Source organism: Perissodus microlepis, chromosome 1 (assembly GCF_051167445.1).
Source record: "Perissodus microlepis isolate ML-2025 ecotype Zambia chromosome 1, ASM5116744v1, whole genome shotgun sequence".
In the NCBI taxonomy this organism is placed as follows: Eukaryota; Metazoa; Chordata; class Actinopteri; order Cichliformes; family Cichlidae; genus Perissodus; species Perissodus microlepis.
The window spans coordinates 1680571-1703183 of NC_140461.1; the positions used below are offsets into that span (position 1 = coordinate 1680571).

At 48.1% G+C, this 22613-nt stretch overlaps 2 protein-coding genes across 5 annotated transcripts in view; one reads left to right on the forward strand and one right to left on the reverse strand.

The window, feature by feature from the left end:
• Positions 1 to 409: 409 nt before the first annotated feature.
• On the reverse strand, positions 410 to 8598 carry lmnl3 (lamin L3). 3 transcript variants are annotated; one of them, XM_084926014.1, is made up of 12 exons: positions 8035 to 8598; positions 6866 to 7022; positions 6116 to 6241; positions 5861 to 6031; positions 5667 to 5792; positions 5313 to 5533; positions 5017 to 5236; positions 4019 to 4126; positions 3810 to 3926; positions 3523 to 3633; positions 3370 to 3430; positions 604 to 651 (listed from the first exon to the last, which is right to left on the reverse strand). In XM_084926014.1, exons 1-11 carry the CDS (start codon positions 8463 to 8465, stop codon positions 3395 to 3397), a joined length of 1824 nt encoding a protein of 607 aa, XP_084782140.1. In that variant the 5' UTR covers positions 8466 to 8598; the 3' UTR covers positions 604 to 651; positions 3370 to 3394. The 3 variants fall into 3 exon arrangements, with proteins under 3 accessions (XP_084782131.1, XP_084782147.1, XP_084782140.1); XM_084926005.1 differs by having other exon boundaries at positions 410 to 651; positions 3370 to 3633; XM_084926021.1 differs by lacking the exon at positions 3370 to 3430 and having other exon boundaries at positions 539 to 651.
• Positions 8599 to 15448: 6850 nt separating this feature from the next.
• adamtsl3 (ADAMTS-like 3) overlaps positions 15449 to 22613 on the forward strand; it is a 185285-nt gene continuing 178120 nt past the window's right edge. Inside the window, exons 1-2 of one of the 2 annotated variants that reach the window (XM_084926111.1) lie at positions 15449 to 15710; positions 16932 to 17035. In XM_084926111.1, the coding sequence (XP_084782237.1) occupies positions 16970 to 17035 (66 nt within the window). In that variant the 5' untranslated portion in view covers positions 15449 to 15710; positions 16932 to 16969. The remainder of the gene's footprint in view (positions 15711 to 16931; positions 17036 to 22613) is intronic. The other variant, XM_084926095.1, reaches the window with a different exon arrangement.

Below are 22613 nucleotides of genomic sequence, written 5' to 3' on the forward strand. Positions count from 1 at the left end.
TCTGTGCTCGATAACTACTCGTCTGTGAAAGCGGCCTGCTTTAGTCGAGATGTGCTGAATGGATGCCTCCCGACTGAAACGCAGGTGATTCCACAGAGGAGCAGCTGGACCAGCAGCGCAGCTTTCAGAGTTACTGAGAAAAGAGAAAACAAAACAACAACTACAGTTTCCATCATCCAGGTAAATCCCAAAAGGTGGATTCTGTTCATCTGGACGTCTTCAGTGGGAGAAATGTTTCGTTACCATGACAACCACGCCAGTCTACCCACCCAACCTGCAGCCCTGCGGCTTTTACCCAGAAGCTGAGCTATGAAAATAACCCAGCACTTTAGGGTGTGGTTCCCCTGCAGCATCTCTGCATGCTGCTGGAAATAAGCACAAGTTGTATTTGTTTAGAAACTTTATTTATTACACTTCAACAAAAATTAAAATCAAAGCTCCTGTTGTGAAGCGAGAGCGACGAAACGTGAGGGACAGTGTTGCCGTAAGGCAGGTGAGATCATCTCACCGTCCTACTGTAAATAAAACTACTGGAGCCAGAAAGCAGCAGTCCGAGGCCCGAGCTGCTCCAGGGTTTTTCAGACCGACGTCGAGGTCTGTGGCAGAGAGCAGGCGTCACATCACAGCACAAGTGGTCTCCTTCGAGAAATCCTGAGGGGGACAGAGCAGCAGCGTTATCGTCATAATAAAGGTCTGGTTAGTAGAAAGCTCGCAGGAAGCAGAGGGCGGGGTGGAAACCTCTGGATGTCCAGATTAATGAGGATTACAGGCTGAACTTTCAAAGCCAAACAAACCTGAGGGCGTGATGTGCAGGGCGGGGTTAATCCTGCTCACTGAACCACAGCAGGAGGCCGCGTGCGCTACTGGACACGTTTGTGTTTTCATTTTCGCCGGACGGTTAGCACGCGCATCTTAAATTCCTCCACAGCTGAGAAACTGATGCTTGTCATTTATATTTATCCCCTTGTGACGCTGTTGGTCTCTTACCGATCTTTTTAATAATCGTCGCCTTTCCACTTTAGATGAAACCTGCCCGCCTGCTGTTTAAAACGTGATTGTCATAAAGCTGAGCGCTCGTGGAGGAAAACTCGTTTAAATGTTCCTCTCGTTTACTTAAAAGATCTTTTAGTTTCTTTTAATGATGTAATTAGAGATGCGAGGGCCTGGTCCAAAGAGCAGAGGTAATCCAAGGTGTTATTTGACACCATATTATTACTCCTGCTCCACCTGCTGAACCACATCCTCACTGTCACTTCCTGCTCCAGCCCAGTCTGGTATTTTACAAAGTTTTTCACCCGATCTGGTAAAATTAGTGAGCTCCCGTTCACGCGACATTTTACCTGCATCTTTATTCAAAAACGTCTTCCAGTCTATTGGTCCCCGTGTGCTCGCCGTAGTCAGCACTGTGTCTGGTCAAGTCCTGCTTAAAAAACCCAAGTTCGACTCTTCTCTTCTTAGCAGTTACAGACGGATCTCAGAGTTCGTGTTTATCACTAAGAAAAGCTCGTAGCCAAGCAGCTCACAGCAGTTTCAGACAAACGGCGTTCGTGTCATGTTTCAGTCTGACTTTCGTAGAGCTCATTCTACTGAAACGGCTCGTCGCAGAGTCTGCAGTGACATTTTCATGCAAAATGATGCAGGAAAAGGTTTTATTCTGCTAGTGTTGGACCTCACGTTGGTATTTGATACGGTTGATCGCCACATGCTGCTCGATAGGCTGAAATATTGAGTCGGCGTATCTGGATCTGCCTTGGACGGCCTGAACGATGCTCATCTGCGGTGGTTTGTAAGTACAGGTCATCCTCCACTTCTCTCAGCCATCGTGTGGGTTCTGTACTGGGCCCCTTATGGTTTCTAATAGATCTACTTCCTCTGTTTTGAGCTACTTTAAGAACATTTGCCATCACTGCTATGCAGATGATATTCAGTTCCACATTTCTGTTAAGCCCTGAGATGTTTCTAAGCTGCAGATCCTGAATTAGTGCTTAAACTCCATCAAAGGTTGGATGCTGACAACTTCCTCCGACTCCAGTCTTTCCTTCATGAAGGAAAGACTGGAGTCCTTGTAGGTGCTCCTGACAGATTTGTTCCCCTTTCAACATTTGTTAAATCGTCTCAGGAACCTCGGGGTAACCTTTGACCCGCTCTCACTTTGGATCTTCATGTTAAGTCTCTGGTTCGGCCCTGCTTTTATCACTTAAACGTTGCCAAATTAAGTCCTATTGTATCTCGCACTGAACTGGAGACGGTCATTCATTTCATCACATTTGATTACTGTAATTCACTGTTTACATGTTTAAGCAAAAACTCCCTGAAACGTCTGCAGTTTGTTCAAAACGCTGCAGAAATGCTTCTTCTCACGTGTTGCTGACACAGCTGCGTTGGCTCCCCATTGAATTCAGAGTCCAGTTCAAGATTCTGACTTTAGAGGACTTCATGGACAAGCACCTGCTGACATTATTGAATATCTTCAGCCCCGTGTCCCCCGGAGGTCATGTGATCAGGCCCTACTTGTTATACAGCGTACGAGGCTGAGAGCTACGGGAGACAGCGCTCGTGCCACGGCGGCAAAACAGTGATTAGTTAATAGGAGTGCGACGGGTGGGTGCTGGGGTGGTGGAGCAGCAGCACGGACTTCTCGGATGCAACGTTTTCAGATGACGATGCGTTTGTGCTTGAAGCGGGTCGCTTCTCTTTCTGTTCGCTTTTGCAGAGCGTCCAGAAAGTTCTCACGGCCTTTTTCCAAGATGGGATACATTCACTTTCAATCTCATGTGTTTAAATTTTTTTAATACATTTGCTTTTATCACTGCGCCATAATGGGGTACTGCGTGTAGAATTTTGAGGTGAAAAATGAATTTAAGCCATTTAGGAATAATGATGTAACAGGACAGAATGTGGAATAACTGGAGCGGTGCAGTGAAGCGCAGTGATGCTTTCTGGAGGTACTGCAGGTCCTCGTGGACGTGTAGACTGTAGCTCTACTCTGAGTCCTCAGCATCTCTAAGGATGCGCCCAGACATCCTTCAGACGATGCTCCACTCTCTTCCACAGAGACCAGGACAGCATCCACATCTCTGCAGTCACTGCACACAGCTGTGTCAGTCTTTCCCAGCCTGGAGTGGGCGCTCCACCCTTTCCCTGCAGAGCACCATGGCCTCAGATTTGAAGGCGTTAATTCTCTCCTGAAACAAACTGACGGCCTCCAGCTTGCTCAAACTACACTTTGAGTTTACTTGACGAGTGAGCTGCACTTTCATCAGCAGAGTAACTGGGCTGCGTGATGGATGAGTGAAACAAGCCATGCATCTGGTTATGGGAGCAGGCGAGGCGAGCGGAAAAGCTGAAGCTACTTTACCCCCCACCTACCGTCCAGGCCGAGCGTGGACCGCACTCACGACACCGAACAACACTTCTTTTTTCGCTTTGGCTGCAGTGCAGGCGGGAAAACAAAAGCAGACATGACGTCTGAGGTCCTGCACTTGGTCCTTTTCTGCTTGAACATTTCCCCCCTGAGGTTACCTGTCTCTGGAAGCGCTGCATTTCACTCCCCGTGACAAACTCCTCATCGAACTCCAGCCCAGTGTCGTCTTCACCCCCACCCAGCATGCACAGCCTGCGCTCGGCCACTTCCTGTTTAAATCAAATCGCAGTAATACAAACATGTTCTGTACAGTTGTGGAAGGTGCCACACTTCAAAAATCGTCACCTAAAAGTTTCAGAGTTAAATAAAGTGTTCGTGTTACAAAGCATTACTTTCAGGTTTATTGTACAGGTGCATTCTGGGAGGTGTGGTTTATTTCCTCTACCTCGTGGTTTGAGTTCAGGAGGATCACCCTGATATCAGTGATGACCCCCCAGCTCCTGTGGCCCTGCAGAACCAGGTCACTGGGCTCCGCCTCCACCTCAGCGCCTGCTGCCCAGATCTGACAGGTAAACGCACACAAACACTTTCATTGTGTTTACAGTGATTACCAGTGGCGGTCAATAAGTCTTCCTACAGTGTTAAAGGACTCACAGTGAGTGTCTGCCCACCAGCCAGGATGCAGGAGGCGGGAATGTGAAAGGTGATGTCTCCAGCGCCGGGGTAAACCCGCCGGACCACCCACCCACCCAGAGACTGCTCCTGGAAACAAATGAGAAACAAATTAAAAAGCCATCATCTCGACCCTAAAATGGGTTTTCTCAAACTGCAGAGCACGCCATTGTGACCCTATAGAAAAAAAATAAATAAATAAATTGTTTGCACATATTTTACATGAAGGCTGCTCTAACACGAGCTAGCTTAATGTCCTGAGATCAATATATATTATTAAATGTAATTACAGATGAATTACTGCAGGGCTGAACGGGTCAGGGGTGGGATGTGGAGCCGGGTCAGTGAGCGATGGAGCGCATGAAGAACCCGGGCGGGTTGCTGGCTCTGTGCGATATTGACATTATTGTAGTTCATGTAACAGTTTTTCCTCCCAGTAATGGAAAGTTACACAAAATCGTTAACAGCAGTGTGCAGGAGGTCATCGGAAGCAGACACCGCTCCACAGAGCGCCACACCACACTGACCCAAGCTGGTCGTGCATCCCTAAACAATTAAACCCACAGGCATGAAAACATGCAGCCAAGGCAGAAGCAGCAAAACCTGCAGTTCCTCCAACATCCAGCAGAGGGAGCAGTGACTCAGTCACAGGTGTTAAAACAAACATGTTTACAGCCTGATACAAGCTGCTCTTACATTTCCCCTGTCGTAACATCTGTATGGGGGAGAATATTTTATTTCTAAATAGCAATATTACAGTTTGCCTTATTAGGGGCGTGGCCTACTTGACTGACAGACAGCTGTAGCTGCAAGCTGTCTGCTAGGCTTCACCTCAGCAGACCCTGAACTGGACCTCTGGTCGTGTTTGTGCTGCTTTTTAATGAAATCATGTGACCAATAATGCATGTTCTGCATCCAATACCAAGCTGTCAAACATCCTCCAGCTTGACCTCGAGGCTTTACAACCCGTACAGACTTACTTTCTCTGAGTTGTTCTTCAGTCGAACATATTTTCCGTCCACGTCAATCTCTTCCACGCTCACGGCGCCGCGTTCCATCGAACGACTGGACATTTTGTAGGCGGGCGAGCTCCCGGACTCGCCTTCGTATTTCCGTTTCTTCCCTCTGGGCTTTCGGCCGCTGTGCTCGTGCGTTCGAGGTATGGATGTCCGCTGCAAGGGGCTGGGCGACAGCTTAAACCTGACAGGAAACAGAAACCACCATGGGAGCAAAAGCACCTGAGACCCAGGACCCCTCCACTCACACTCAGCCATACCTCTGCTCCTCCACCTCCAGCATCTTCCTGTAGGCACTGATCTCCACGTCCAGAGCTACCTTCACATCCATCAGGTGCTCGTAGTCCTCCAGCTGACTGAACATCTGGGTTCTCATGTTGAGCAGCTCCTGCTCCTTCTGACTCAGTTTGTGGTGCCAGACTTCCCGCTCCTTGTCCAGAGTCCTCTCCAGGTCCTGGAAGCGGTTCTCCAGAGAGATTTTCTGACAGAGAGAGGGGGGAACATGAAGACGAAGAGCGTTTCCCTCCACATCAGAGGCTTTTTCTCATTTTGGTGCAGAAACTGCAGGAAACTTGGAAGCTGCACTGACGAGCACAGACCTCCTCCCAACTCACTTCTTTTCTGCACTGCTGCAGCTGCGAGCTGAGGGTCTCCACTCGGACCTTCGTGGCGTCCAGCTCGTCTTTTGTGGCCGAAGCCACGTCGTTCTTCTCCAGCGCATCCTGCTGGGCGTTGTGTAGCTGTCGGGCACAAAGCAGCGTGAAACACCTTTTTTAAATATCAGAAAATAATCGTGAGCAGCTCTAACCTTTGAGCCGAAAACCCGGTCGATCTCTTCTTTGTACTGCTGAAGCTGCGACTCGCTGTCCTGCCGCAGCTGCTGCATCGACTCAGCCAGTTTGCTTTCGAACTCCCTCCTCCGCCCTGAATCCACCTCCACCAGGCGGCTTTCGTGTCTGCTTCGGATCTCCAGGATCTCCTATTTCAAAAACAAAAGAGGTGAAACGGTGACGTAAAGATGCGCCAACCTGAAAATGTAGAAACTGGCAGCAGCCCGGGTTACCTGCTCACTGATGTTCTTGTGCAGTTCGAGCTCCTCTTTCAGCGTTTGCACCTGGTTCTCCGTTTCGACTCGCCTCAGCATCTCAGAGCTCAGCTGGTTCTTGGTTTCTGCCAGCAGAGCCTCCAGCTGGTGACACAAATAAGACGAACGTCAGAGCTGAGGGACTGACTGCACCTAACGTTGGACTATTAGGATTTTCAGATATCTGATTAGTGATAAACCGTGAAGTTTGGGACTAGTTTCCTAATTTTCACAGACACCCGGTAGCAGGAATGCACTTTAACGTCACTAATTTATTCGGAAGTTCAGCCGTCTTCACATCACTTCAGACCCCGATGAGCTCAGAGCCGTGCGACCACCACAAACGGCAGCGCGGACAGACAGCCGGAGCCTGCGGGATTTCACTTCTTACCTGCGTACATCGCCATGGTAACTTATGCCGTGAACCCAACCTGCTGCGGGGCAGGTGACGCTCAATCAGCCCAGTTACAGATTCAAGAGTAAGTGAAATTATAAGAGTGCTGAAACAGATGAAGCCTGATTGGTGGGCTGAAGCTAACGTACAACCATTCATGTTTCCGATTCTACTTTTCAAGCTAAGCCAGGATTTCCTGACATCCTGTCAGACCGGACGGCACAGTCTCGTTTTCCTGTCCCTCGCCGCAGGTGAGACACGACGTCTCCGACGAGGATAACTGGTTGGGGCGTTCCACGCACGCTGAACAGTTTAACGGCGGCTGCCCTTCTTACTTGTTCGAGCTGGCTCTGCAGGTCGGCGAGGTCGCCGTTGAGTCTGCGGTTCTCCGACTGCAGTTTGGTGAACTCGGCGTCCTTCAAGCTCAGAGTCTCCTCAGCTCTCCTCAACTGGGCCAGCGCGTTGGTCAGATCGCCCTCCTTCTTCTGGTTCCTGAAAGAGACGCGAGCACAACCTTATCGGTCATGTGATACCAGCTGCTGCCCTCCCCCAGCAGAAGTCTGTTAAACACTCACATTAAAACAAAAAGCATCAGAGGATTCACTCAGTCAGGCCGGCGCTCACACTTTGGAGTTTCAAATGCACAAACTCAGATCCACAGACACTCACAGTCCACGTTTACCTCTTGCTGAAATTAGCCCGACTTCATATCACCAGGATTTTTAATGAAACTGAGCCGCACCTGCTCATCTGCTGTCTGCTTACTTTAGAGCCTTTACAGCTGTAACATGTAAAAGTGGCTTTAACTGGACTCCAAGCACTCGAGTCACACCAGGGCTGTTTATCTGCTGCCCCGTGGAGGTCTGCAGGGCGAACACTGCTGCACACACTGACCTGCGTCTCCATCGGCTTCCAGTTCACCTCCGTGTCAATTTCAAGATCCTGCTTCTTGCATTCAAAGCGCTTCATAACCTCGCTCCTCCATATTGATCTTCTCCACACGTGCTCTGTTCTTCTCCAGCTTTCCTCTCGTCTGTTCCACCTGCTCGCGTGTCTACCCTGGGACTCTTTGGTCGTTCTGCGCCGACACTTTGGGATGCACTTCCACCAGATCTCCGGACTACAAACTCTCCCTCTGTACTTCCATCTGTTCAGAACTGCAGACCCTTCATCACGACTCCGTCTTAGTCTGGCTCTACCTTGTTTAGCTTTCATACTTTTTTTTAATATTTACCTTATGTTTTTATTTTGTTGTACTAATGTAAGGTGACCTTGAGGGTCTTTAAAGGCGCATATAAATAAAATGTATTATTATAACAGTGGGCAAAGTTCTTACAACCAGACTGAGGAAAGATTTAATCTCCGTGATGAGACAAACACGTTTATGAAGGATCAATAATCAGCATCCATCAACTCCTATAAAGTTTTATAAAGGGGGGCGGAAACCATCCTCTAAATCAGACACTTTTTGACTGAAGTCTGGTGTAACGCTGTGCGCTCCTACCTCGCCTGGAGCGTCCTGTGCTCCTCGCACAGATTCCCGTAGTCGATCTGCAGCTGGGCCCTCTCCTGGGCAAGGCCGTCCAGGGACTTCCTGACGTCGGCCAGCTCCTCCTCGTACAGCCTCCGCACGCTGCTCCTGGCCTCCTCCTTCTCCTCCAGCTTCAGCAGCATGTAGGAGCGCTCACTCTCCAGCTCCTGCACCCGCTGGATGTAGTTGGCGAGGCGGTCGTTGAGGCCACGGAGCTCGTCCTTCTCCTGCAGCCGGGACAGGCGGGACGGGCTGGTACTGGAGGCGGACAGGCCGGTACTGGAGGCGGACAGGCCGGCCGCCGCGCCGCTTCGCCGGCCGGCGGAGCGGCTGGATCGGCCACTGGAGGAGGAGGCGGCCGCCGGGGTGGAGGTGGCCGCGGGGGTACAGATGGGCGAGGCCATGACGGTGGTGCTCGCGGTGACAGCTTCACAGAGCCGGGGACGGTCCTCGGGACGGCTTTAGTAGCACAGCCGGCCTCACCTGCACGTAATCATTCCTGACGAGCTGACAACGGCACGAGCGCGCGACCGAACCGCGCAGGGTACATCCGGCTGACCTTTCAAAATAAAACCAGCAACAAAGTCTCGAGATTTTTTTTCTCCAACTTTATTTCATCAGAAACTTTAACAACAGGCATAATACACGTAGTGCAAAATTGTAATGCAGTGGAACAGCATGAATAATTAAACAAACAGGATAGAAATACAGATTAAAATGGGAAAATGCGAGGGATACAGTGACTGAATAATTACAAAAACACGTTAAAATATTACAAATATTAATGGTTTTTAAAGCTTTTGTTGTGAGAGGAACAAATTGTAGTCATATAGATTATGGATGTGGTGTTTGATTAATGAGCTCAAAAGCATTAGAGTCTTTCTCACTAAAGTCAGTATAACAAATAACACGTTAGGTTAAAAAAGTACAAATTTAGTTTGTTTCTGTTAGAGATGAAAGTAGCGACATCTTTCCATAAAACCTGAGTAAAGGCACAAGACCAAAATAAATGCGAGCAGGTGTGTGGGAGCTTAATGTATCTATACCGCTCTTATATTTTTAAATGAAATCTCCTTCACTTTGTTAGTAAGGAGGAATTTTTGTGGCAAAGACCAAAACCTTTTTCCAGTCAGTGTCCTCGACAAAATGAGTCCAGAAAGAAATGGATGGAGAAACAGAGACTCTTGAAAAAGAGGCATTCACACCTTCAAATCAAATCAAATCAAAATTTATTTATATAGCACATATTAAAACAACAGTGTTGACCATAGTGCTTCACAGTCAATAAAAACATGAGACAGTTAAAACAAACAATAAAAGAGGACAACAAACAATAGGTAACAACGCAACAAGCTAAAACAGCCAACTAGACAGAATCAAAAGCCAAAGTAAAAAAATAAGTTTTAAGACGTAATTTAAAAGACTGGATCGACTCGGCAGTGCGAATATGAACGGGGAGGTTATTCCAGAGTCTGGGTGCCACGGATGCAAAGTCACCTTAACAAGACGAATACTATTATTAAACCTGTTTTCAAAGAATAGCAAAATCTTAAGATTTCACAGTGGATTTAAATCTCTTTTACGTCACTGTCCACGTAACCACGTGATTCGTTAAGATTTCCTGAAACACTACAAAGCGTTTCACAGCTCCACAGTCTCAGCTTCTGATCAGCGGCTTGCTTCGTGCTGGCTGCAGCTCAGGAGGTGGTTTGATCCTGATGAATATGGACTTTTTTACCATTATTATTATTATGCTGATTTCGTCAGAGATGACCAGGTAACGTCTCGTGATATTTTTGTTAGTCGTGCATATGATGAATGTGACAGATCTCAAACTTGTTGGTTGAAATCAAGCTATAACACGTGATACAGGAGTTTACTGTGAAGGCGTACACGTGCAACTTCCGGTGTTTCATGCGCGTCTGCGTTCAGTTTGACGGAAGTGAGGTTCCTGCTGGACATCAGCTGACAGAGATGACTTGCCTGAAGCTGAGAGCTGCTGTCGCTCATCACAAGACCACTTTTAAAGGAACAGTCGAGTTTCTCCGCTCTTCAAATAAAAATCTGAAGGTTCACACTTTTGGTTTGAGTCATGTGACCGCTGATAAAGAATGACCCCCCCCCCCCAATCATAACTGACCCACACAAAGTGAGAGTCGGGGAGACTGTGCATGACGTCATGATAATAAATAGGATTATTATTTTTATCAGAGGCTTTCTGAACTTGTTGCACTGATGCTGTGTGGACAGCAGGGGGCGCCACAGCTCCATCGCGCACTGTTGAGGAGAAGCTGTTTTTCTTTTGCCTCTGGATGACGTCACCTCAGAACAATAAACAGTGAAATCAGATTTTGGCTCCATTTTAAACCTTCATCATTTTGTCTGCTACCTTCAAAGTATTTCTGCGCCCAAGCACTCGTTCTCTCAGTGACATCCTAACGAAAGAGTGCTCGGACGAATGAGGCATGCATAAAGTACTCTGAGCGCTCCAGTCGTGTTGAAAAGCACCATTTAAGAAGTCACCAGTTCATGTGCTTTGTGGACCTGAAGAAGGCTTCTGTTGTGTGGGGCTTCCACCATTGCCAAAACTTTGTTTCCAGTTGGTTTTGAGCTCCAGCTAGTCCTTTCTGGACTGGTCTGTTGTGGCCTCTGTCTCTGCTCTCATCTATGACCATCAGCTGTAGGTAGAGACCGACCAATCAGATCACAGATACAAACACAGGAATGATAATGATTCAGGAATGATTCTCTGAAGGGTGTCAGAGCTCTCCCTTAGAGATAAAGTGAAGAGCTCAGTCATCTGGGAGGACTTCATCTAGTTCAGGGGTGGGGGAACTCCAGGCCTCGAGGGCCGGTGTCCTGCAGGTTTAGATGTGTCCTTGATCCAACACAGCTGATTTAAATGGCTAAATGACCTCCTCAACATGTCCTGAAGTTCTCCAGACGCCTGGTAACGAACTAATTATTAGATTCAGGTGTGTTGACCCAGGGTGAGATCTAAACCCTGCAGGACACCAGCCTTCGAGGCCTGGAGTCCCCCCCACCCCTGATCTAGTTAAACAAAGGTGACTTATTTTGCACCTTGTGGTGCAAAATGGAATTACACGAATTACATAAAAGTACAGCTCTGCCTATTTAACTTCAGTTGATATCGCTTCAACACAACACATGCTGTAGCTGTTTTCTCCCCAGAGAAGAAGATTGCCAAAAAATTAAAACTCTGACAAACACCTTCATGCTAATAAAAAAAAAAGTTTTTTCTGGATTCAACCAAAAATGTCAAGTGTCTTTCTTAGCAGCTCCAGGAAATGATCCAGTTTTAGCTGAATTTAGCTGCCAGCGTCATGTATCAAAAACATCCTTCAGCTTGTTTACCTCCTGTATTCAGACGGTGTTTCCTCAGAGCGGAGCTGAGCCGGACGCTGAGCTCATTTTGTGACTGAAACATTCCGATTTTCTCATCAGTCAAAGTTAAAACTATCCCTGCATACGGTGCCAGCTACTGCTCTGCACCTCATAATAAAAGCAGCAGTGGTGGTGCACACACACACACACACACACACACACTTTGATCCTCTTTCTTAATGGTGGGGAGATGAATCAGAGGCCATTCAAGACACAAACATGGCACTCAGAAAATCTACTTTTAAGTGCAGCTTATCATCCACCAAACAGTCAGAGGTAGTCGAAGTGAATCAGGTTCAGTGGCCTGAAAAGTCTGATAAAAAAACTCCAAATATCATCCATCCATCCATCCATCCTCCATCCTCCATCCATCCATCCTCCATCCATCCATCCATCCTCCATCCTCCATCCATCCATCCATCCTCCATCCTCCATCCTCCATCCATCCTCCATCCTCCATCCATCCATCCATCCTCCATCCTCCATCCTCCATCCATCCATCCATCCTCCATCCATCCATCCATCCTCCATCCTCCATCCATCCATCCATCCTCCATCCTCCATCCATCCATCCATCCATCCATCCATCCTCCATCCATCCATCCATCCTCCATCCTCCATCCTCCATCCATCCTCCATCCTCCATCCATCCATCCTCCATCCTCCATCCATCCATCCTCCATCCATCCTCCATCCTCCATCCTCCATCCATCCATCCATCCTCCATCCTCCATCCATCCATCCATCCTCCATCCATCCTCCATCCTCCATCCATCCTCCATCCTCCATCCATCCATCCATCCTCCATCCTCCATCCATCCATCCATCCATCCTCCATCCATCCATCCATCCATCCTCCATCCTCCATCCATCCATCCTCCATCCATCCATCCATCATCCATCCTCCATCCATCCATCCATCCATCCATCCATCCATCCATCCATCCATCCATCATCCATCCTCCATCCATCCATCCTCCATTCATCCATCCATCATCCATCCTCCATTCATCCATCCATCCATCCATCATCCATCCTCCATCCATCCATCCATCCATCCATCCATCCATCCTCCATCCATCCATCCATCATCCATCCTCCATCCATCCATCCTCCATTCATCCATCCATCATCCATCCTCCATTCATCCATCCATCCATCCATCCATCCATCCTCCATCCATCCATCCATCATCCATCCTCCATCCATCCATCCTCCATTCATCCATCCATCATCCATCCTCCATCCATCCATCCTCCATTCATCCATCCATCATCCATCCTCCATCCATCCATCCTCCATCCATCCATCCTCCATCCATCCATCCTCCATTCATCCATCCATCCATCCATCCATCCATCCTCCATCCATCCATCCATCATCCATCCTCCATCCATCCATCCTCCATTCATCCATCCATCCATCCATCCTCCATCCATCCTCCATCCATCCATCCATCCATCCTCCATCCTCCATCCATCCATCCATCCATCCTCCATCCATCCATCCTCCATCCTCCATCCATCCATCCTCCATCCATCCTCCATCCTCCATCCTCCATCCATCCATCCATCCATCCATCCATCCATCCTCCATCCATCCATCCATCCATCCATCCATCCATCCTCCATCCTCCATCCATCCATCCTCCATCCATCCATCCATCCATCCATCCTCCATCCTCCATCCATCCATCCTCCATCCATCCATCCATCATCCATCCTCCATCCATCCATCCTCCATTCATCCATCCATCCATCCATCCTCCATCCATCCATCCTCCATCCATCCATCCTCCATCCATCCTCCATCCATCCATCCATCCATCCATCCATCCATCCATCCTCCATCCATCCTCCATCCATCCATCCTCCATCCATCCATCCATCCATCCTCCATCCATTCATCCTCCATCCATCCTCCATCCATCCATCCATCCTCCATCCATCCATCCATCCATCCATCCATCCTCCATCCATCCATCCTCCATCCATCCATCCATCCTCCATCCTCCATCCTCCATCCATCCATCCATCCTCCATCCTCCATCCATCCATCCTCCATCATCCATCCATCTATCCATCCTCCATCCTCCATCCATCCATCCATCCATCCATCCATCCATCCTCCATCCATCCTCCATCCTCCATCCATCCTCCATCCTCCATCCATCCTCCATCCATCCATCCATCCATCCATCCATCCATCCTCCATCCTCCATCCATCCATCCATCCTCCATCCATCCATCCATCCATCCATCCTCCATCCATCCTCCATCCATCCATCCATCCATCCATCCATCCATCCTCCATCCATCCATCCATCCCCATCACTTCTGGGGTCTCTTCTCACCCAGGAGGTGCTCAGGAGGTATCCTGGTCTGATACCTGAATCATGGAGGAGCAGCGGCTCTGCATGGCCGAGCTCAGCAGCTTGTCTCTCACGGAGAGTCCGGGCACCTATCAGAGGAAGCTCATTTCTGACATGTTTTGTCTCACTCTGAGCTCGTGGTCAGAGAATCATAGATCCACAGCTGCACGCGGCTTTACTCTCTCCTCACAACAGCAGGCAGCGTCCACATCGCTGCACCAGTCCGTCTGTCCATCTCTGCTCCACCCACTCCTCCCTCATTTATCAGACCTGAGTATTCAACTTGTGCAGACACATGTTGCCAAGCCAGAATTCCACCGTGTGAGCTGGAGGCCACCACCTGATGGAGCCAAAAAACCCATCATCCACAAAAACAGAGACTAGATTCTGAGACCACCGAACCAGACGACCTACACCTTTGTGCGGGATCCTGGTGGAGACCAGGACCAGGTGTAGGTGATATGAGACAGGTTCTCAGTTTGGTTGTCTGTGGAAGTTCAAGTCGCAGAGTGGTCCAAAGCAATTCAACTGGAGGCAGCTGGACTTCTTAACAGGATTTTAAACTCCTGTACCAAACAGCTGCCAGCAACAGGCCCGGTGCCCCGCCAAAGCACAAACATGTCATAGACACATACCACAGAGAGGCAGCCTGACACTTTCAGGACTGGTTTGTGTCGTGAGTGAGAAAAATGCAAAGATTTCATGTTTGTGTTTTTTGTAGATCACAGCAAAACAAGAGAAACAAACAAACAAAAAAACAGAAGAAGAAGAAGAATTTTGTCTGTCTGAACAAATCTGTAGATTAAGTTTAATGAATGTTTCGTTGATGAGTCAGCGGTGACACCTAAACCCCGGGAATCAGAATTATTATTATTATTATTAATAATAAGATAAAGAGCAGATGAAGATGACTTCTCCTCCTTACATGTGGAACACAGAGGTTTGGCTATCAGACGCCTACTCAGTGTCAAACTACCACAGACAAGCAGGGCTCTACAGGAAATGAGTCGATTTTACCTTTCAGATTTAAAGCATGTTTTAATCACCTGTGAAATAAAAGGACTGTTCGCACTGTTACTTCACAGCAGTGAGGTCCTGGGTTCAAATCCACCTTCTGGCCTTTCTGTGTGGAGTCTGCATGTTCTCTCTCTCTGGGTCCAAATGCAGTCGGTGGGCCCTGAAATGGACATGAGTAACAAATACTGGAAGCCTTCAAACATCTAGTCTAGATACATTAATACATAGAACATGAATCTGCTTCACACATCAAAGTTAAATAAGGCATCCTGTGTGTGTGTGTGTGTGTGTGTGTGTGTGTGTGTGTGTGTGTCAGAGCAGTGGCGAATGTCAGTCTGGATAAATGAAGCTGTGCTGTAGATGGACGTACAGTTTTCCTGAACTGAAACTCAGGAAGAAAAAATTAAATCTGCAATAAAAGATATTTTTTGAGACGCTGCCCCCTGGTGGTGAAAGTGAAATTCTGCAGAGGGTGACTGCAAAAAGTACCTTTAACAACCCCCCACCCCCACCCCCAATTCACATACACGGGAGGGTTGGGGCCACAGGTTTTATTTTGAAAGTCCAGAGCGGAAGCTGCAGCTTTCGTGTACGTGCTGCTTCACGCTGGTCCTCGGCAGTGAGAGCGAGGCAGGCAGGCTGCACGCCGTTAGGAGCCCGGAGACACTTTCCCGGAGGCACGGAGCCCCGCCGCGCGGCTCTCTCGGTACTTTGGGGTCGTTTCGGTCTCTGGTTCGGGGTGTGGACTCGGGGCAGACTTGGCGGGACCGGATCCGGGTGCGAGGCGGACTGGAGTACCCCCGATGGTGCATCTCCACAGGAGCGCATAGGAGCGCAGGACGAGTCACCCCCGAAGGTAAGGTGTTCGTTTCCCCCTTCACGAATCCACGCGGCGCGGCTCAGACGAGTCCACGCGCGCAGGTCGCTCCCACGTCCGCCCAGCCGGGCTCGCGCTACTGATGCGCGCGAAGCCAGCGCACAGGGCGGCCGTGCGGACGCGTCGCTTCGCGGTTAGAAAGTTGGAAAGAGTGCGCAACACTCCCGCGCGGAGGGGCGCAAATGCGCAGGTGAGTGCGCCCGTGTGCGCCTGAGAGAGCTGCTGCTTCAGTTCACAGACACCATCACAGCAGCTGCTGGGATTCTCCATCATTATTCATTTTCTGCTGACTGCGGGTTTATTGGATGTTCTGTCCGCAGAGCTCAGCGTGAGTTTGCACTCATATCTATTTAAGAAGCCGTGGCCGAGTAACCCGGTGCCAGGTTTGAACCGCAGATATTTTATGGATCGATACGTTTGTATTACAAGCAGCTTTGTCTAATTCCAAATTAATTATGAGGCAAAGTGAGAAAGTGGCCCCGATGCTCCGCAGCCGTACGGAGCGCAAACCGTCCTCACTCTGTGCGCCGTAATTAGTTGAAATGATCTGTGTGGCGACAACACAAACACAACAACAAATCGAGCGGAAGCGGTGATTATTTCCTTCACAACACCGAGGCTCCATCTGATAAGAGAAGTAAAACTGTAGTTAGGTGGAGGTTCAAACGGAGTGACGTAGAGTTAAGCTGTACAACAACGTCAAAACATAGACTGTACACAAAAGATGGGTGTAGGCCGGGGTTTCATTGCAGAGGGATGAAGGGGGACGCAGTAACTGTGCTCCTGTATGAGTGTCCCGTGTCTCTGTGTTTACTGTGGCCGGAGTCCTTGCTCTGCGGCCATGGGGAGCCACAGAACTGCAACTCCCATCATCATCATGAGCAGCTGTAGTCTGTGGAGTCTCTCCAACCAACCGTGGGTTGAGAGGATTGAGACGTGAGAAAGGAAGGATCTGGGCTAACTGGTTAGCGGCAACTAAATTTTCAAAATAAGAGCAAAAAGACTGTCATCAATTTCAGTGAAATCATAAAAATGAATAGAAGAATGTCCCGATGTAAAGTCTACTTGTGGGAAACACTGAGTGTTGTGGATGAAATTGTGGGGCCCACAGGAAGGTTTTGCCCTGGGGTTTGTTAGTTATTTAGCCCGGCCCTGTTCACTGGTAGTTGCTGACTGCTGCTATTTCCACTTCCTGTACAGGTTGGGCACAGAGACCCCGATTTGGGGGGCAAACCCAGATGAAGATGGAGTCGTTTACCTTCTGCAAGACTGTCCTCATCTTCTTCATGTTTCCGTGTGTCCAGGTAATGAAAGCAGTGTGGACAGAGTTCTACTTTTATTCTACTTTTATACAGTCACCACCCTCACTGGTGCACAAAAACATGGAGCCAATCAGAGCGGAGAAAGTCAGGGTTCAGACGCGCTGTGCACACAGCCTCTGACGTTAGCTCTGCTGCTTAATTCGAGCTGACCCGTCCAAATCAAATAGTTTGCACAGGTCGAGAGGCTGCCGGGCAGAGCGGCGAGCCGGCTGCAGTCTTTGTACACGAGCACGAGCTGGGGTAAATGTCACCTCCTTATATGAAGCAATTGCGAGCGCAGGATTTTCTCTGGCAAATATAGTAGCTGGTTAATCCCTGACAACAGGCTGCTGTGGACCCGGTGCTCTCCGTGATCAGCTCTGCAAAGAGGTCTTTATTTGGAACCCGTTGGCGTGTTAGCGAAAGGAAAAACAAACACATTGCTGTATTTTTTACTTTGTTACCGAGTTCCCTGCTGTGCCTGAACCCTTTAGGGAAGAACAGATATTTGTTCCATCTATTTTCAGGGCACTGGGACTTCAAACCTTGCAGTGTTTACTATTGATCGCTTTGCTATTCTGGTGAACTGGAACTTTAGATTTGAAGGCTGAGTCAGGCTGCTCATAGAGACAGATGCAATTTATGCTTTTATGTTTTTAAACATAAAATGAAGCCGATTGAATAAGAAAGAAACGATGCAGTAAATGCCGTAAATGTTGGTGTAAAATGGTGAAAATCAGGAAAAGTCAGCCGGCCTGTGCACATCAAAGCCTTTCAAGTACCTCCAGCAGCATGACGTTTTTAAATGTTTTGTAGGTGGAGCTGAACTGGAGGCAGTCGCAGTGTCTGTACAAAAGAAAACCCAAAGATTTATAAATATGTTAAGGTTTAATGTGCAGGCTGGTAGGTGGTGCAGAGGACTGATGTGCTACCTGCAGCACTGCTCACGGCTTGGGCATAAAATGCAGCAATACAAGATGTGAGCTGTGACAAACAGGACAAATTATAAAGTGATGGATGTCTAACAGTTAGAAGCTACACAGTATAAAGCTAAACTGCTGCATGTGTTAGAGAAAGTTTACAGTAAAAAACAAACGTGCCATCGTCAGTGATCCAAACACAAGTGGAAAACTGTGTTCAGATGCTGCGTGACGGCACAATGACTTCTTCAGCTACGTGTTGAAACGGCTCTCCTCCGTACAGCCAGCATTCTGCTTTTTAATGTTCGAGTGCAGATGAAGAGAACAGGCGACACTATCCCACCTTATTGGAGTCTGTAGGTTACTCAAAGGGTGTGGATGTACTCTGCTCCATCTGGCCTCCATAATTAGATCTCACATGTGAGCAGACCTTTGGTAATTTAATAAATAACATACAGAGTTATTAAGGTGTTGATGGATGGATTCGTGGATGAATGCATGGAATTGAATGATGAATGGATGGACAGATGGGTGGGGTGGCAGACGGATGGACAGATGGACAGATTCATGGATGGACGGACGGAGAGATGGGGTGGCAGTAAACCAGAAGATTGTTGGCTGCTCTCAGTCTGCACGGGCAGGAGAGTGACCCAGGTTTCCCTCCGATGCGTCCTCGGGAGTCTGGATGTGTGAATGTTGGTTAGGAAGCACTGAGATAGACGCAGCAGTCCAGAGAAGCTGATGAAGGTAAAGCTGAGATTCTTTTTGTTGGCTCCCTGCAGAGGTTCTGCTGTTATTGTGTCAGGGCCGCTTTGTTCACCGCCAGTTTCTCAAGAGCATAACTCCCTTCATCCGGTCTAATAAGGACACTGTCATTGTTAGAAACGTGTGATATATTTTGCAGGTCCCCATAATGCTTTCCCATTAATTCTGGATGACAGAGACATGTTACGATTGTTGACAGCTTTAATTTCTTTCCAAAATTCAATAGAATCATTCTGCTGCAGCTTTCTGGTCCTGGAAGTTACCCTCGTGCTCATTGTCTCAGTAAAGCACACAGCATATTTATGTGATGATCATTAATAAATTAATGTACACCATCAATCAAAACCTCTTGTGATTTTCCAAAATGTGATGTCAGCAGTTCGGGACCCAAACATTTCTCACTTTTTTGTTTCTTCGACTTTATTTGGGGTTTATGTGAGTTTTCTTTTTCGTAGTTTGAAGCCTTAAACTTGCATTTTGTCTCGAGGCCAGCAGGGGCGAGTCCTCTTCCTGTAAAAAATAAGATCGATAGCGTAGAAGCGTATGGGAAAACGTCCCTTGGTCCTTCCTCAGCCCTGTTAGAGTCAGAGAGGATCCAGCGTTTGCTCAGGTCATTCAGTTTCAGGAAGATGGAGACCGTCTAAAGGCTTTAAGACCCAGTGGGTGACGTCGGGGTGGACGCGTGTGACCGCAGCAAACACGGGCATTGTTACTGCTCTGGTCTTCCCTTTCACATCATTATCCTTCCAGTCAGGGTGTAATTCTCACGACTATCATACTCTTCTTTATGCTCCATTTTTACGACTTTATCAGATGAGATACAAACTGTGCTGACAGCGACATCAGAGAGAGCGGCTGTTCCTGATTAATACATCAGCACATTTCCAAATGAATTTGTCTCTTTGCTGTCAGTGGCCCGTGTCCGACTGATTATTATCACAGTGCTTTTTCACCATCTGCTCCTTTATCTGAGTCTGAAAACACACTCAGATCTGCAAAAATCCCATAAAAAGCCGACAGTGCTCAGCGCAAACCTGCTGCTGCTGCTGACAGGATCTAATTAGTACCACAGCTGCAGGACTCTAATGTGTAAATAATAAAGACTGAGAGATGTGTGAGGTCCACAGATGCTGGTTTTATATTGAAGGTGCTTTTAGCAGAAGGTAATCGATGACGAGCTGACACGCCGTTATTGCAGAGTAATGTTCAGACCATCTTTTATCCCAGGAAAGCGACACAGTCCCGGGTGAAAAACAACAGCCTGTGGGCTGTCATTGTCCTACACTTGGATTTATTTTGATGATTCACCATCCAAATTGATATAAACTTCAGTACAAACTGCTCTACAAATGCATCTGGCACTGTTTGGAGTCAGCTGATATGAGTGGATTGGCTGCAGACTGCACTGATTGGTGATTTGGTGTCTTTGGAGCAGCAGATGGATGAACCCTCTGAGAGAGGCCCAGGTCGTACTCGTGGCTCTGTGACCACATTAGCCATGCGATCATTTATTATCGTCTCACTCACCGAACACAAACACATCGTCAGAAAATGGATCGAGTGTTGTGAAAATGAAAGTGTGTGGTCACACTTTGACACCTGAAAAGTACCCAAAAAATGAGCTTGATTTGATGTTTTTGTATATGATACAAAATTAAGCTACTGTGGAACCACTGACGTCCAGCAGAGGGAGCAGTGAGTCAGTCCCCATAGACTCCCATGTTAAAACTTAGCCTGATACACAAACTGCTTGCTCTCTGTGGATAATTCCCTCTTTATAACAACTGCACAGTTTCTTTAAATCACCAGTTTAAATTATATTAAGGCTTTTTGTATTATTAGGGGCGTGGCCTCTTTGACTGACAGGTGGATGGTGACACAGGTGGCTGAGCTGGGCCTCTGGACTGTGTTTGTGCTGTTGGAGCATTTTGATGCCCCTTTATAGTCTATGGATGCAGCTAGCTAGCATTAGCTGATAACGCCTCACAGTCTCATCGTCTGTTTTGGCTCCAGAAGTCAGTGGTTGCAACTGTAACGCTAACGTGGGTGCAATATGTATCAGCGGAGGCCCTGGCGGACCGATCCCCGGCTACCAAGACTAACAGCTGGGACGTGGAACGTCAGCACGTGTGACCCGTGTTACCTATTTCAATCATCCATCTGTTTGTCAGTTACTTCTAGTTAACTGTGTTAGCTGTCCTTCTCAGACCCGTTGGTGTGTCTGTTTTCACATTAGTTCAGCTCATCTTCACCACAGTCAGACGACAGACGTGATCAGTCTGTTTTTAAATGTGTTTCTATCAGCAAAGGTTTTTTGTGCTTTCTGTATATGAATCAGTGGCAGTGTGAGTTTCAGTGTGTGGGTCAGTGCAGAGAGTGCACAGGTGTGTTTGAGATGTTGATGTTCCACAGACTGTGAGTGTCGTTTCTTTTCCATCTGCCAGAAATAAAAAGTTTCCATTATGAAGCTGACTTTTTAAGGGAAGGGTGCAGGAGCAGTTTGGGTACGGTGGATGTAAGGTGGGGGCGATTGGCTGTAAATGAGACTGGGGGTGCTGGCGGCGGAGGGTTGGTGCACGCTTGGCTGGCTGCATGGATTATCACAGGCAGATGTGGGAATCACAATCACGCCTGATTGCCTTTCACTGTCCGGGTGTTTCTGTTGACGTGCTGTAAGATTTAGAGCCTCAGCTGTTCACAGACCTTTTCCTTTTCCTGGGTTTGACCTAACGTAACCCCGTCTCATCACTGATACTGTGCAGCACTTTGTTTTGTAACTAAAATGCAATGGGAGGGGGGGGGGGGACTGCAACAATAGAAAGACAGAGCTTTGGGGGGGGAGGAGAAAGTAAAAGAAAAAGTGACAGAACGAGCGCCTGCTGGTCTGCTTCCTCGGGGCCCGGTCTTCCTGGTACCAGCCTCTTCCTGTCATCCTTCAACCTCTGTGTGGGGACAGCTGTTCAAATGCTGCTCACCTACATCACAAACTCTGAGTTTTTCCACCTCTCCCACCCTCACCCACACCAGCTTCCTCCCTCCAGCCCCTGTGCTCACAAACAACAACCGGACGAAATCACCGAGCCCTTTCTTTCACCCCGCTCTGAAAACAGCATTGTCTGTGATGCCAGCGAGCTATGAGGTATGGCTGTGAGGAATGCAGTTTGCTGCTGCCGCCATTGTGTGTAGAAATGATGACAGAGGTGGAGGAACTGCAGAGAGGAGCCGAGGACTGGAAGGAAAAGGGCACAGAGGGAGAGTCCGGCTTGTTATAGCGCGAGGTTTGGGAGAAAGCTTCATGAGTACACTTGTCTCTCTCCCTCCACACCTTTCCTTTTTCTGAACCCACTTCACACCATAAATGGACAGACGTGGAGCTGAGGAGGAGGCAGGGTCCGAGCTCGTCTTTTAGACCGAGAGGAGAGAACGTGTGCTGTGTTGTCATCACAGTTAAACTACATGCTCACTTTTTACATGCAGCTTTAGCAACTTTGCACTCGGCTGCAAACCACGTTAATGCAAGCTGAAGGCTATCGCTCGATAAAGCGGCAGAAGAACTATTTCAATTCAGCTTTATTTACACAGCGCAAAATCACAACAACAGTCGCCTCAAGGTGCTTTATACTGTAAGCTAGACCCTACAATAATACATACAGAGAAAAAGCCAACAATCATATGACCCCCTATCATATCATACAGCCATCATCCTGTTTTCCTTCTCTCACCCCAACCAATCACAGCAGATGGCCCCGCCCCTCCCTGAGCCTGGTTCTGCTGGAGGTTTCTTCCTGTTAAAAGGGAGTTTCTCCTTCCCACTGTCGCCAAAGTGCTGCTCATAGGGGGTCATATGATTGTTGGGTTTTTCTCTGTATGTATTATTGTAGGGTCGACCTTACAGT